General features: G+C 36.2%; 1 protein-coding gene and 1 long non-coding RNA gene across 2 annotated transcripts; one reads left to right on the forward strand and one right to left on the reverse strand.

Annotated features, from left to right (window-relative positions):
- The first annotated feature begins 6,102 nt into the window (after positions 1 to 6,102).
- On the forward strand, positions 6,103 to 6,831 carry LOC145141107 (uncharacterized). The gene is made up of 2 exons (XR_013722449.1): positions 6,103 to 6,445; positions 6,714 to 6,831. It is a non-coding gene; the product is annotated as an uncharacterized LOC145141107 (long non-coding RNA).
- Positions 6,832 to 8,337: 1,506 nt separating this feature from the next.
- On the reverse strand, positions 8,338 to 16,234 carry LOC145136838 (transcription elongation factor SPT6-like). Its single transcript, XM_079070948.1, has 13 exons — positions 15,761 to 16,234; positions 15,608 to 15,661; positions 15,215 to 15,314; positions 15,047 to 15,131; positions 14,806 to 14,947; positions 14,587 to 14,701; positions 14,242 to 14,494; positions 13,925 to 14,137; positions 12,458 to 13,846; positions 12,250 to 12,373; positions 10,954 to 12,158; positions 10,670 to 10,879; positions 8,338 to 10,566 (listed from the first exon to the last, which is right to left on the reverse strand). Exons 1-13 carry the CDS (start codon positions 15,789 to 15,791, stop codon positions 8,485 to 8,487), a joined length of 6,003 nt encoding a protein of 2,000 aa, XP_078927074.1. The 5' UTR covers positions 15,792 to 16,234; the 3' UTR covers positions 8,338 to 8,484.
- Positions 16,235 to 16,537: the final 303 nt, after the last annotated feature.

Raw genomic sequence — 16,537 nt, forward strand, 5'->3', positions numbered from 1 at the left:
AAAAGGAATGAACTTGAATCAAGAAACCGAACCCATAAATGGTGGCTTGGTCATTACAGAAATCGAATCCAAAACCTAGCACTCATGAACTTAAATACTCAAACCTTGCTCTGAAGAACCTAAACCTCCAAACCAAAATCCAGAAATTGAAGTCTCCAATCGAATCCAATGAACCAAATCAAAATCAAACCTATGCAACTGGTGATGGTTCTTTCTCGTTCTAGATATCCTCGACTATTTTGGCAGTGATGGCGAAGAGGTACGCCGGTGATGGTTTATTGTCCTCAATCTCATTCTAGTCGGAATTGGGGATGAAACCAGATGCGATCAGGGGTTAGGGAGAAGAGGTGGAGCTATGGTAGAGGACTTGAGCCTCTGATTCTAGGGTTTTATCAGGATTACGCACTTGTGGGAGAAAGAATCAGTGATCGGTGCTCGACTATTTTGGCAGTGGTGGCGAAGAGGTGCGCCGGTGATGGTTTAGCGTCCTTAATCGCATTCTAGTCGGAATTGGGGATGAAACCAGATGCAATCAAGGTGTTAGGGAGAAGAGGTGGAGCTATGGTAGAGGACCTGAGCCTCTGATTCTAGGGTTTTAGCAGGATTACGCGTTTGTGGGAGAAAGAATCACTGGTCGGTGGTTATGATGAAGGGATTTTCACCGGAGGGATATGGTGGCTGTAAAAACACGATGGATGGGAATGTGAGGGGTAGGTCATAAACTTATTACTTTTTCTATTTTATAAATAATAAAATCCAATAAAATAATTAAAGAAAAGAATCAGTAATGCAATTTAGTCTTTTTAGGTATAACAAAGATAAAATCTACAACAAAAACATACTATAAAAACGGTCCGAGTGCAAAAAAAAAGTTAGAGACCAAACACGTAATTTTAACCAAACCATAGAGACGATTTCAGTAATTTACTCTATATGTTATCTTTAATCATTTTTATAATTTGTAGCTATTTTACGTATCTTTTATCTTATTTATTTTTAATTATTTAAAAGGAATTAATTAACCGTAAAACTTAATAATAAGTCGTAAACAAATTTATAAAAAAGTTAATATTGCATTTAATGGTGATCATATTTTAAAGTCAGCATATTCTTTATTTTAAATTTCTGTTAAAGGTGATTAATAATCTCCTTTAAAGTAACGAACTATTTGATTACTATTTTGTAAAATGTAGAAAACATTTTGAATTACTTTAGATGTATACCCGCATAAAGCGACGACAATAAATAATTCTTTTGATAAAATAGTTTTCTTATAAAAAAATTATTAGATTTTATTATTAGTTATTATGTAATAAAAAAAATTACAACTTTTGAATAGATTATTTATGTTTAGATCCATTACCTTTATATTGCATGTTTATATATTTGATATAAATTAATTAGTATAAGTCTAATTTAAAAAATATAAATTAATTTATATACACTAATTTAATATTTTAAAAATATCATTTTGATCTAAATTCAAATTTTTAATAACCTTCTTTAATTCAAATCTATAAACTTTTAGAAATATTAATGATTTATTTATTTATAATTGATTTGATCAACTTTTCTATTATTGTATCTAGAACATATTTTTGTTCAGCCCCTTCTTTTTCGATTTCTTTGTAAGTCCAAATTTTCAATAATGACAAACTAATCTAATAATGTTATATATATATATATATATATATATATATATATATATATATATATATATATATATATATATATATATATATATATCTTAATACCTTAAAAAGCATTTAGCTATTTTAAGACAAGGAAGTCTTAATTTTAAGTAGTACAAAATACAAAGCATGAAGTACAACCGTTTTATGCATTTTGATCCCTTAAATGTCTCATATCAAATGAACTTATCAGCAAAATGAATTGGTCAAACTTATCCCCAAAATGAATCGGTCAAAGCTAAACCTTATTCCCTTATCTTCGGTGTCAATTGACTCGGTCAATAAAAAATAACATTGCCTATCGTCATCGAACCTACGCCCAAATCTCTAAAACCTATTGATTACACCCAATAAACTCCCGAATTGTTTCTCAAAACTATGAAATCTCACATCTTCTCCGCCGCTCCTCTGCTCCTCCTTCATTACCACGATTAACCTCCGCCGTCGTAACCACCATCGCTTCAAGTTTGCTTCAAGTAAGACCAATTCGGCTTCAACAACGATGATGTCCCACCCTAAGTTACCGGCAATGACCACTAACAACTACACCATCATCGCAGGTCGCCGTTCAAAAATCCTAAGGCATTGTTTCCACCAATAGAAACCTCCAGGTTTCTGTTCTTCATATTTAGTCTGATTTTCCATTCTATTTTTATTAAATAATGATATTTTTTGGTGAAATTATTATAGGGTTTTAAATATGCATGGGCATTGAAGATTTTATGTTGAAAAAAGAAGCATGGGTGAGATCGGTGAAGAGGTTCTGCTAAGTAGGTTACATTCTTTGTCTCTCTATATATATCTCTCTCTCACGTTCTCCCACCGCACCACTACCATGACGACTACACTACCATCTCACATCCCATTTGTCCTAACGTTATTATTTTTGCGTTGCTTTCTATGTCTTTGTTGTAATGCCAAAGAGAACCACATATAACTTGGATACAAGTTTCACTAATCCACGGATATAGCACAGGTATGTCTTTTTCTCTCTTTCATGAAAGTTTGGTGTCTTTTGATCAGCATAGTGGTTTGCACAACTACTTACCATACTTTCCAAAATAGAATCTCTTACCATTGATTTGTTGTGAAAACTCTTGGAATGGTGTTGATTTATCTCAAACTTCAGGAATTAAAGAAGAGCTACCAAAGAAACCCAGAAATGGAACAATTTTTATGACCAACATAGTTCTTGGACACCATGAATGGCTGTGGGTTTTAAGATCAACAATCTATGACCCAATGTGCGACTTCGGCTTCTTGACAAAACCCACTGGAGTTTATTATGGCCATGAGGTAAATCTATATTTTTTTTATATACATGAGACTTTTTTTTTTGTAAATTATCTATCAGAGAGACTTTCTCATGGTTTACATGATATTAGTAACATGAATTACATCAAAATACAGTTCAATAGAAAAAATCATGCCAATATTGACATGGGATGGGCAGAGTTTCGATGCAATAGCCTCACATGCAACAAAAGGATTGAGGCCTCATATAAAGGGTATGTTTTATATGTAACTAAATGAATTATTAACTTTTATGATTCTAATACTTAGATGAGAATGATAGATATGGAATATGCAGTTCTAGCTAATGAAGAAACTGATACTAAGGATTTGAGCACTGAAGCATCATCATAACAACATCCCCTCCTCGATCTCTTTTGTAGTGTTGTATTTCATAATACAAGCACGATATTTACTGATGGAAATGACATGGTTTGTGGAGGTATCATATTTTCATTTATTATTATTAAATACAAAAAAATGTCTTATGTCATTATCAGTCTTTTAGGCTTTGTTATTTTTATAAATTTAACAGCTTGGCGGTTGAAGTTAATGATTACTGACAAGTTAGTATACTTTGTTGGATTATTTGATACGTTTGATAGAAGTTTCCTTTAAGGCTTTAATGGATGTTGTCTTTATTTGCAGTGTTGAATCTTGATCCGGTTTAATATTTCCCGGCCCATGGAAGGTTTAGAACCTAGGAGTGGTTTCCTTGGAAAAAGATACGAAAAAAGAGAAGAAATGAGATGTCTATTAAGGGTGGTTGTATGTTCTGGTGTAGAAATATGAATAAAGGGCAAATTGGTCACTTTTTTGTATATGTTGCAAGTTATAACTTTGCTCAAGGTTTTATGGTTCTGGGTTGGTTTCGCTGGAAAAAGAAAGACAACAGTAGAAGGAATAAGGAATGAGGGAAAAATTAAAGGGCGATTTCGTCTTTACCTGTTACTCTTTTACTATTTTCATGTAGAGCAAAATTAGTTGTTTTGTTCGAATTAGTAAAAGTAAGAGAATTGAAGGGTATTGACTGTCTTTTTTATTATAAATTCAATAAGGAAAGAACTTTGGATGAAGGTTATGATTGATGTAGTTCAAATAAAGGCTTTATGTTGGGAGTCATTATATAGGGGTAAAACTCAAAAGGAAGATTAAATTTGATGTTTCTAAGCTGAATTGTACTTTATCCATGTTTGATTTAATTTCTAATTGGAAAATGAGGAAATTAGATTGGAAAGATAAAATTAGATGGTGGTTTTTTATGATCTGTACCGATCAATGATGGGTACCATGTGTTTACCAAGAGCTGGTTTTGGAGAAATAAGTAACGAAAACATTGGAAGGTTGAAAGCCTTTTTTTCATTTGTTATACGAAGTTGCGGTGGTGTTTTTGGAGATGACAAAATCAATGTTTACTATGGCAAGAAGCTTATATTGAATCAACGTGATCATCTTCAAAATTATAATAAAAAACGAATTGACGACTTTTATTCGACTCAAATCATAAATTTTTAGTTGGTTGGTTTTATGTTTTTTTCCATAAAAAATATACAATAAAATCCAAAAGGGTTCAAATCTCGAAAATAATTTGTCTAACTTTAATTCTTCGAAATTCTTCACATATTCGTTACTTTAATTTTTATTATCATGTCTAAATGTCAATCGGGTTATATAAGTAATATTTCTTATTAAAAAAGACATTTAGTCATTGTCATCCAAAATTTTCAAAATTTCAAATATTATATCAAACTTTAAAATTTAAAATAAAAAAAATAATTTCTTAGGATATATAAAATTTTGAATATAGTATTTATATTCTAAAAAAATAAGTAAATAAAAATAAAAAACTATCATATATATTAGTTTTGTTAGAATATAGATAATATTAATAAGTTCTAATAAAATTATGGATCTCCACCTAGGTGCCGGTTATTCATTTGATCTTGACCGCTTAGACCGATTAAGTGACTCCTTCTTGACGTCGTTTTATCAGTTACTCATCTCTTGTGACAAAGTAACAAAAATCATAATAATACAATTATGGATCTCCATTATGTTCAATTATATAAAAACAAACAATGTACATTTATTTCCTTTTTTAATCTAACTAATGTGAGGTCGTTTGGTTTATTCTAATACCGTTATAGGGAGCAATAATACACCTATTTTTACCGCATATTAGTGGCCCTATATGTTTTGAAGATTTCTATACCGTCAACAACGTAAAACACCCAACTATTTGTGAAAAAAAAACTAATTGTCTTTAGGAACTAATTTATGAAAAACTATTTGCACCCGTCGCTTGGCGCGGGTAAACGGCTAGTATATATATATATATATATATATATATATATATATATATATATATTCCTTATCCTTATCATATCCTAATAAATAAGTACTTTTATTGACACGTGTCATTCTCTAAGGCTCCTTCAATCGATTTTTCCCGCTCATACTTTTACAAACTGATATACCTATATTGCCCTTTTACTCATTAAACTGCGTTAAATTCAGCCTTGATTTGGTTCTGATTTTCTGCAATCCTTTTTAAATGGAGAATGCATTCTTATCGGTTCTACAGCTTCTATATGTTCATTGGTACCCCTGAGTTACAGTCTATCTACCCCGATTTCGCTTTCTTGCTTTTGGAAACCGAATCAATTTTTAAAATTGACAAATCCTTTTATCAAAAAATGTTCTTCTAAAGATGCAAAACCCGTCAAAAGCGAAGCAGTCAACGACAACAATGACAAAATCGTTTCTCAAAATCCACCTTGCATTGCAAATCGTTTTCTCAAAATCCATGTTAAGTGTTCATCAATCCTCATTCCATATACATCTATTTAATGAATTTGTTTATTGTGAATATAAAGTAAAAAGCGTGTGTAGCAAATTGAAAACTCCTCTCGCTTTAGACATCATCGCTATATAGTTTTCAAGGTATGTATTGCCTTATTATTCAATCTTATTTGTCTATTAAATCCCAATGTCACTGTAGTTTATTTGTATATAATTGATTCTTTCAATAAGTATTTAACTTTTGTATGCACATAAAGTGTTCGATGAAATGCACACATAAATTTTTTATTTTTTATTTTTTTTCTTTTTTAAAGTTAAGGGAAGCAAGTATTCCACTCCATAAAGGAATCTATATTCATGTATTAATCTTGATTGCAATTATGATATCTTGGCTTGATAATGTTTGTCATTAGGTTCAATGTGTGTATATCTATGTGTACAGTTGTGTGTGCTTGTGGATGTATGTTTGTGCTTTGGTAACTTTCTTTCTACACCTAATCATACAAATTTATATTTATTTCATTTATACTATGACTGATATGTTAGGAATCTCTATTATTTGTGCCCCTAGATGTTTCTGTTTATACATGAGGAAGAAGAGTACGTTATTGTTGGTTTTGGTTGCAGGCCTCCGCAAGACAAGTAACAAGAGTAGTCTGGTACTTCCAAAATGTTCCTTATTATGACACTTTACTTCGGAAAACTATTCATATAACACTATACTTTTGATTTTTATCTTATTAGGACATTATACATTGATTGTTAAACATAAAATATGTTTCTTAGTAAGCTCCAGTATTAGGTTCTTAATTTCTTATGTTGGATATATATATATATATATATATATATATATATATATATATATATATATATATATATATATATATATATATTTCTTTTAAATTTTGCTCGACTTTTGTTTTGTAGTACAGGGTAACATCTAAGGGCTCAAATAATTAGAATGATGGAAAGCACTCTCAAGCCGCATCTAATATGACCCCAATTGAAGCTCAAGGACGATTTTGAAACGGTTGAAGAAGATCAGGTTAGTGGTCATTTTCAAATTTTGTCAAATTTCAACAACCAAGACTACTGCTTGTAGGGGAAAGACTATTGATGTGTCCAAGAAGCAATAAGTTTATATTTGTTTTTGTGAACACCTTAAAATTGTTATTTGCATCAGGTTTAGAAAATTATGGCCAAGTTATTTTATGGTTGTACTTTTTCGGATGTAGAAAAAAAAAATTTTACATTAAAAAGTGATGTAGCTTTTGCTTTATGGAGCCATATGGGTATTGTGGAAAGAACAATTCATTATAGACTTCACTCTTTATAACTCTATTTTTATGATTTTAGGTACCAAAGTAAAAGGGATAAAGGTAGAGAGGCCAACTACCAACTATAAATTTTATAAGCTTAGATATGAGTAAATTAACAAGTCAAAATATGATATTATTAATGTTTGACCTGCCCTATTGTTCTTACTAAACTTTATGAATAAAGGATATGTAAATATAATTATAAAGGCTATATAGTTTGGTTGTATAAAAAAAAGAGAATAATCCGGTTAATATTTCTTTTTGCCAAATTATTTAACTTAGTTATGAATATGTTTAATGCTTATAGTGAAAATTACTATTCAAGAATGAACTTTGTGTATTGTTGCGTACTTCTCGATGGAAAAAAAATCTAACCACATTTATATTAAAAACTTTGTGGTTCAAGTGTGTAGTACACAATCATAAACTAACAAAACATTATATTACCATACTATTTAATTTTAAGCAAAACAATGTTGTTTCGTGGTTGATTATCTATGTTTTTTTCCTCAATTTTCTCAACTTTGTATTTTATTATAATACAACATAATCATTTTATTATTAATCTAGACAAAACGAACATGGCTCATATCTTCAAAACATATTTCAAAATTAATTTAAATTAACAATTATAACTGTTTGCAAATGTCTTATTAATTATAATGTCTACTGGTGGTTCGAATTTATATTGCATTATACAAAATCATGATTTTATCAAATATTTACGGATACAAAGTGTCGATCGGATATTCCAACCAGTGTATATATTAAATCTAACTAATTATAAAAAAACTTAAACACAAAACATCTACTTTTGTATTTTATTATAATACAACATAATCATTTTATTATTAATCTAGACAAAACGAACATGGCTCATATCTTCAAAACATATTTCAAAATTAATTTAAATTAACAATTATAACTGTTTGCAAATGTCTTATTAATTATAATGTCTACTGGTGGTTCGAATTTATATTGCATTATACAAAATCATGATTTTATCAAATATTTACGGATACAAAGTGTCGATCGGATATTCCAACCAGTGTATATATTAAATCTAACTAATTATAAAAAAACTTAAACACAAAACATCTACTTTTGTAAATTAATAAAATTTTACAAATAATTGATTAGTCATTACGATTTAAAATTATCGTTAGTGTTTTCTATTTTTTACCCGTGGTTTCCACGGGTATTAACCTAGTATATATAATAAAGAGCCACTGTGAACGCATAACGCATTGGGATTTGATTTCAACAAAAGACAGGTAGCATAAATAGGATTTGAGTTTCCACATAAACATTAAAACATATCCTAAAAGAAAAGTCAAGTCAGAAAATAAGATATACCAGATTTACCCTTACCATTACCATCACCAACCACCACCCCCAGAGCTCTTCTTACCCCATCCACTGTTGTTATCTGCATCCTTGTTGGCGTCACCTGAGCCAGATGCACTGTTATTCTTCGAACCCCAACCACCACCACCAGCACTGCCGCCACCGCCACTTGTACCACCACCTCCAGACCATCCACCACGGCCACCACCACCAGACCATCCACCACTTGCACCACGGCCACCGCCACCACCAGACCATCCACCACTTTCACCGCCGTCACTGCCGCCACTTGCACCACCACCTCCAGACCATCCACCACCACCATCACCACGGCCGCCACCACCAGACCATCCACCACGGCCACCACCAGACCATCCACCACTTGCGCCACGGCCACCGCGACCACCAGACCATCCACCACTTTCACCGCCATCACTGCCGCCACTTGCACCACCACCTCCAGACCATCCACCACGGCCTCCACCGCCACCACCACGGCCGCCACCACCACCACCAGACCATCCACCACTTGCACCACGGCCACCGCCACCACCAGACCATCCACCACTTTCACCATCATCACTGCCACCACTTGCACCACCACCGCCAGACCATCCGCCAATTGCACCACCACCAGTACTTTTCTTGCTGCCACCCCACCCAGTGCCATCTGCATCCTTGTTGCCATCACCTGAACCAAAAGAACCACTATTCTTCAGCCCCCAACTGCCACCACCACCGCCACTTGCACCTCCACAAGACCATCCACCACTTGCACCACCACCAGTATTTTTCTTGCTGCCACCCCACCCAGTACTATCTGCATCCTTGTCGGCACCGCCTAAACCAGAAGTACCATTATCCTTCTGTCCCCAACTGCCGCCACCGCCACCGGACCATCCACCACCGGTACTTTTCTTTCCGCCACCCCACCCTGTATTATCTGCATCCTTGTTGGCATCGCCTGAACCAGAAGCACCACTATTCTTCTGTCCCCAACTGCTGCCACCGCCACCTGCACCCCCACCACCGGACCAACCACCACTTGCATCACCACCAGCACTTTTCTTGCCTCCACCCCACCCAGTACTATCTGCATCCTTGTTGGCACCGCCTGAACCAGAAGCACCACTATTCTTCTGTCCCCAACTACCGCCACCGCCACCGCCACTTGCACCCCCACTACCACCAGACCATCCGCCACCTGCATCACCACCAGTACTTTTCTTACTGCCACCCCACCCACCGCTATCAGCTTCCTTGTTTGAATCATCAGCGCCACTATTCTTCTTCCCCCAACTTCCACCACCACCGCCACCAGACCATCCACCACCATCAGTACTTTTCTTAGTGCCACCCCACCCACCACTATCTGCATCCTTGTTGGCATCTCCCGAACCAGAATCGTTACTTTTCTGTCCCCAACCACCACCACCACCAGACCATCCACCACTATCTCCTGCCTGAGTACTTTTCTTGCTGCCACCCCACCCACTATCATCTGCATCCTTGTTGGCATCACCTGAATCAGAAGCCTTTTGTCCCCAACTGCCACCACCACTTGCACCACCACCCCAGCTACTCCCGCCACCTCCACCACCACCACCACCCCAACTGCTGCCACCACCATCTCCATAACCTGAATCCTGGTTTTCATTCTCAGAATCATTTCCCCTGCCACGTCCACGCCCTCTTCCCCGTCCCCTACCTCTTCCTCCTCTTCCCCGGCCACGACCACCACCACCACCATCACCATCACCATCACCGCCCCAACCAGCAGAATCCCCAGGACGTTCACGGGGATCATCAATATGTTGTTGAAAATATGCTACCAACCGATCAACTTCCTCAAACATATTCTTCCGGAATCTAAACCCTTTTGGATACAATCCAATATACTCATGATGCGCATTCGAAGTCCTTATGTATGTCAGAATGAATGTTCCCGGGTGTTCATGAGAAACACCAAAAGAATAAACAATTCTTGAAGGGTGCTCCGACTTTTCCTTCCTCAATATCTCATCTACTTCAGCTTTTGTCCCATGCTTAAACATTCGGTAGCCTAACATTTTCTTCAAATGTCCTGCCAAGGGTTCCGCATATCCCGCAATTACCTATCAATCAATCAAAATTCAAAACAATACAATATATATTATATAAGAAACTGCAACCTACTTTCATTGATTTTTTTTATAGCAAAACAAAAAACTGACCGACCTCATCAAGGTTAGCAAACACATCCTCTCCTATTTTAAGTGTTTTCCCAAGACGAAGCAAGCTTGTAATGTCCTTATGCTCTTTTCCACCTTCTAGAATGTCCTTGTGAGCATACACCCCGTTGTAGACTTTGAGTGTTAACGTTAAATATGAGGCTCCACGAGAGCTAGGGCGGAAAACACTCTCACCGGCTTCTTTCTCCGCCAGTAACTGAGTAAGTAAATTAATATTTAATACTTAATCAATCAACAAAAAAAATTATTATTTAATTTAATAATAAGTACCTCTATGGCTTCATCTATAGTAACATTCTTGAAGCGAGGATGAACAATCATTCTTGGCTTGAAAAGCTTCTTTGTTATCTCCTTAACTTTACTACTACTACTACTCGGAGTCGGAGGCTTTTCTGCTGAACTGTCGCGAACTTCATTATAATACGGATCCACGGGTTTGTCATTTTGTGACATCCAATTACTCCTCATAACATTTTCCTTACAACTAAGGTAAACCTGATACCTATCTTTCACAACTGACTTTATCTTGCAAGTCAAAACATCACCTTCCTTTAACTTATCAGTCAACTCTTCATCATTTAAATCATCACTATAATCTTCCTTGTTGAGCATACCACTCAGCCCGGACTCAAGACTACATATCGCCCTCTGAGGTAGCACACGCCGGACCGTAGCCCGCACGATTCTTCCTTCCGAAAGCGTGCTCTCCGTCTCCCCGGAAATCATCAAGAACTCCTCATCCTGACTCGGTTCTACATACTCTCTTCGCCAATCTTGAAACCCGTTTATCAGTTCTTGTTTTATAAGGTTAAAAGTCTCTTTTTTATCTTCCCGTTTCTTGGATTTGGCATATGAGTCGATGTCAAGACTCTTCAATAGGTCTGGATTTTCTCTCACGTGCTCCATTGCTGTCTCGATGACATCATCATCATCATCATCATTGTCATCATTCACAGCTACATCATCTTGGGCATCTGCACGATAAATCTCTTTAGCCAATTCCTCAGCTAAATTATATGATTCCGGGTGAATCCTTGTATCGTCTAGTAAATCAAACGATTGGCTACTGCTGGTGGCATTCCCACTTCTTTTTACACGTAAGAAACCAACCGAATTTATAAACACTTTTCTGCCAAGACCATGGGTCAACAGATCCTTCCGGGTGCATATCGAACCCGACCGAATTAAAGATCTTTGCAAAGAAACGGCCTTTGTGGGTCCCAGCCCGGATATGAACTGTAGAGGAGCAAACAACCATTCGTGGGTTATGGCCAAATTTAACTCCACCCCAACTTGGTTGGTTGCATCTACCATGATTTGTTCAACTATGCTGTACTTCTCATCTGAAGTCATAAAGCTCTCTAAAGGACTAAGTTTCCATGATAATATCTCTTTCCCGGGCCCACAAAGAGTTGCAGCCATTGTTAACGGGTTTTGAAGGTATCGTCCAAGTGCAATACCACGCTTCACAATGCCTGAAAAAGATGAATGAATTCAAGTTAAGGGCGTTTTTGGAAGGAATGAAATATGTAAAGAAATCGACAAGATTCAATCAAAGTAACTTGCCAGATTGAGACGGAAACTGCTCAGATGATATATTTGAATTTTCATACAAACGGGGTAGAGACTCGTCGCCATACACAACGCTCAGTCCATCTTCTGAACTATCTTCTAGCGCCTTCTGAATTATCTGTGATCATAAATAATATATTCAGATATATACAAACAAACCAATGATTGTTGCAGCATACTGTAAAAATTAAAACACAATCACCTCGGTAATATCCTCTTTCAGCCTGCTGCAAGGCACATTCACAGCTCCCAAAACAACAACATCAGGTTTGTGATCCATCATGAACTTCACAATCCGTTGTTGATCGTTTTTCTTCCTTTGTTGATCATTCACATTTTGACCACGGATACTAAGAGATCCAGCAGATAAAACATCAACAATTTCACCAAATGAATCCAACATCACAAAAGTGGTTGCAGGCCTTCCGGGACCCCAGCAGCATGCCATGACTCTCGGTGGAACTTTTGATATATTCCCATCTTGTCCCTTCTTCTGATATGGCCCCACCGAGACTTTCTTCCATAATATCCTTCCATACTCCATTAACAACCAGCTTTTTGCTCTACTTCTCAATAAAGATCTTGCTTCCTTCTCCATGGAAGGTAGAAGAAAACCATCAAAAGCATCTTTGATTATTTGTTTCCTTTGTTCATTCCATAACTGTGTGTATTTGCTCACACCACCACTAACATAATACTCCTGAGCATCACTTATTAATTTATCGTGTGAAGATGCGGGAAGCTTGATTGAAACTTGAATCAGGTTGTCCTCTTCGGCTTTTTGAATAAGAAGCCACTGTGCATCATCGAATTTTGTCAGAGGTTTTTCTTTTAACCACTTAATCCCTGCAAACTGATGATGGGAATCTATGGTCGCCTTCCCTTCAGCAGTGGGACTTGTTGATATTGTTACATTTTCCATAAATACCCCCCGAACATGTTTCCTGACAAATGGCTCACAGCTAATCTCAAGTGCAGCCATGTGTCTAGCTCCTCTGAGCACAGCTTGTGGATTCTCAAATGTTTGACATGCAAACTTTGATGCCACGTCATCTGGTGTTTCGTCAACATCCTCAAGTTCATCCATTCTCATTTGTTCAAGAGAAATCAATAATCCAAATTCTTCAGAACTATAGCCGATTTTGCAAGCAACTTCACGCAATCCAGCTTCACTGCAAATCCCATATTGTGATTTTCTTCTTGGTCTCTTGAATTCTCCTTCATCTACAACATCACCTGGCGGGAAGTGGAGGTTGAACTTTGAGTCCACGTCATCAATTTCCCTTTCAGTTTCTGCTACATTAAGTGACTTGATAATCGACTCAAAAAACTTTTGATCTAAATGAAGGCGTGTTTCATCGTATATGTTTCGGTCTTCATCAAATCGCTTGTTGTAGTACATTTGTAAAGCACCTTTTCGTTTTTGAAATAGCAACCACTTTCTGTCAAGATCCATGATAGCCCAAACCACCATGTGCCACCTCAGCGTGGGTTTATCATCAGAGAAATCTTGATTCTCTTCATCAGCTACTTGTATATCCTTAAAAAGACTAGGACACTCCTCCTTTCTATACATAGCAATAAAAGGAACCTGATACAAGAGGAAATAATTAAAAGAAACAAACTTCACAGATCCCCACAAAAAACACAGATAACATGTAACACTTACATCTAATTTCTGAACATGCACAAGCTCCAAAAACCTTTTAACATCGTCTTTAAGTATAGGCAACTCATTTCCTTCTTCAGTTGTTGTACTTGTATTACCTCCTTTGTGAAACCAAGGTACCATGCGCATTTTGAATTGATTAAGAATCCAGATGCTCTCCCTGTCTATGCTCATATCATGTGGTGGTAGAGGACCAGTGGTTTCCTCAGAAATCTACAACAACAAAAAAAACTTGGAAAAATATGGAGCCCTCGACTTTATCTCCAAAAACCAAATGGGCACATTGGGAAAGTAGAAAAGACTTGTTAGCATCAAACCTGCATTCTTTCTGGAATATCTGTCTCCCTGATATGCTCATCCTTCTTGGTCATGTACTTCTCTGGAACAAGAATTGGTTCAAATTCATCTTCAACCTTTTTTTCCTTCGATTCATTGGGTTCACTATATTTGCTAACATTTTCTGGCCCCAACTTGTAGATGTCATCAAGACCACCAAATATGTCATTAACACTCTGCCTTGAGGAGTGTCCTGCAGACTTCTTTGATTTTTTCTTGTTAGCCTTGACACTCCTGCATTAGGGTTTAGGGTTTAGGGAAATCATGTGGGAAAGAAATCACACAGAGAAAACATCCACAATACTACTAAGCAGCAAAAGCCACACCTCGATGGAGCAGCAGGTTCAGTTTTTTCGACTTCTTCAACAATGAAATCGGCCATTTCATCCTCACTGAGCAAAGCATCCTTCCCCTCATCCAGCAGATCTTCAGAGCTATCACCTACAAATAGACTAGAAATTGTGGGCAATTTGGAAATATCTCAAAAAAAAAGCAATCTATTTCATTGCAATCAAACAATAAGCTTTGGTGTATTTAAAATCTACCATCATCATCCCCAAATAAAGTACGTGTTAGCTTCTCCTTAGCCATTCCACTTCTGTCATATTCTTCCTTACCAAAAACCGCTGATGGTCCTTCATCACCATCAACCCTTGCTTTCTTCAGCCGCTTGAAGTTTTCACTTTCCTAACAGATTCAAAAGCATAAAAAAGACAAAGAATGAGAGAAAGTGTTAAAACATGACTTAAAGTCTTAAATTATGAAGTGAAGAAGCAAGAGACTTACAAGTTTTGGGCGATGATAGCCAGGGATGTTTTCTTGAAGGAGCTCATAGTCATCTTCATCCAGAACATAAGTCTTGTTTGATTCTCTTCAAAATTGGCAACACAGGTGTCAGAAAGGTAGTAATCAGTAATGCATCAACAATTAACGGTAGAAGGTAAAAATATTTACCTCTTTTTCTTCCTCTTCTTTTGCTTAGCATCATCACTGTCCTCTCCGACCTCATCTTCTTCAAGATCATCCACTAAGAAACCGTCATTCTCATACTGGTCTGGTGAAGACAAGAAATACAATCATATCAGAACATGAAGCTGAATATGAATGTAAATAGAGTAAAGAGACATCTGTTACAGATTGTGTTAATAAACATAAAGTGATCAAGATAAGAAATTATAATTTTGCATGCATATAAGTGGTAGCAAAAGATCTAGGGTAAACAAGTAATGCTCTACCAAAACAAAATACACCGGTACACAGACGGAACAAGTACGCGGTAAAGAAACGTCAGACAATCAGAACCATGAAAACAAACAAATACTCAAAATCATGCAAAAAAATCCATACCATCGTCTTCATCGTCAACGTCTTCAGGCTCTATCCTCCGCTCGACTTCAACTTCTATCACATCGATACACATAAATATGCATGCACATAAGTAGGAGAGCAAAATGAAAGAAAAATACTCGGTAAATGAAAATATAAATCAGATGAGGTCACCTTGTTTTGACATTCTGGATTTTCTGCCCATTGTACGACTGTGTTAAAAAAACAGAGGAATGAAAGCAAAAAACCTAAGAATCCACAGTAATATGATGGAATTCGAGGAAACCCTAAACTCAAACGCTTGGAAACAACTTCTAGTCAGGGGGTTTCTACAGGAAGGTTGAGAAGATGATTCGAAGTGCTGGAAATGAGTTCGTTACTTTATGCGATCAAAATGTAGTGAAAATCATTTAGGGTTTTTGTGTATACTTTCATTTGGACAGTTTGCTACTATGAACTTCACCGTTCATTTTCGTGAAACCACAATCGTTAATCCATCAAAGAGATCGTCTCCAAAAACATCAAACCACCATAAGAATTAAAAGAGGCTCGAGCACAACATTTTCATGAACGTCTTCGTACCTCCACCATCAGCGATTTGAAAAGGTGGAAACTAGTGAAAACCCTATAATAGTCCAAATGAAGAGAGAGGTTTTGTTTATTTCAAGGGAAAATGACTTATACGGTAACCATGTTTCAAAATCGTTCAAAAAATACTATTCAAGTTTGGTGTGTCTAAAAAGCACCATCCAAGTAAAGCATTTGTACAAAAAAACACCAACGAAATACATTCTTTGTTCAAATTTGACCTTTGGTAACCGGCAATTACCGGTAAAAAATAAGGAAAGAAAAAAAAACAATAGGAAAATGACTCAAAGAGGTAACTATATTTCAAAATCGTTCAAAAAACACCATCCAAGTTTGGTATGTTCAAAAAACATCATCCAAGTA

This window comes from Lactuca virosa, chromosome 9, assembly GCF_052849685.1.
Source record: "Lactuca virosa cultivar CGN04683 chromosome 9, Lactuca_virosa_CGN04683_v6, whole genome shotgun sequence".
In the NCBI taxonomy this organism is placed as follows: Eukaryota; Viridiplantae; Streptophyta; class Magnoliopsida; order Asterales; family Asteraceae; genus Lactuca; species Lactuca virosa.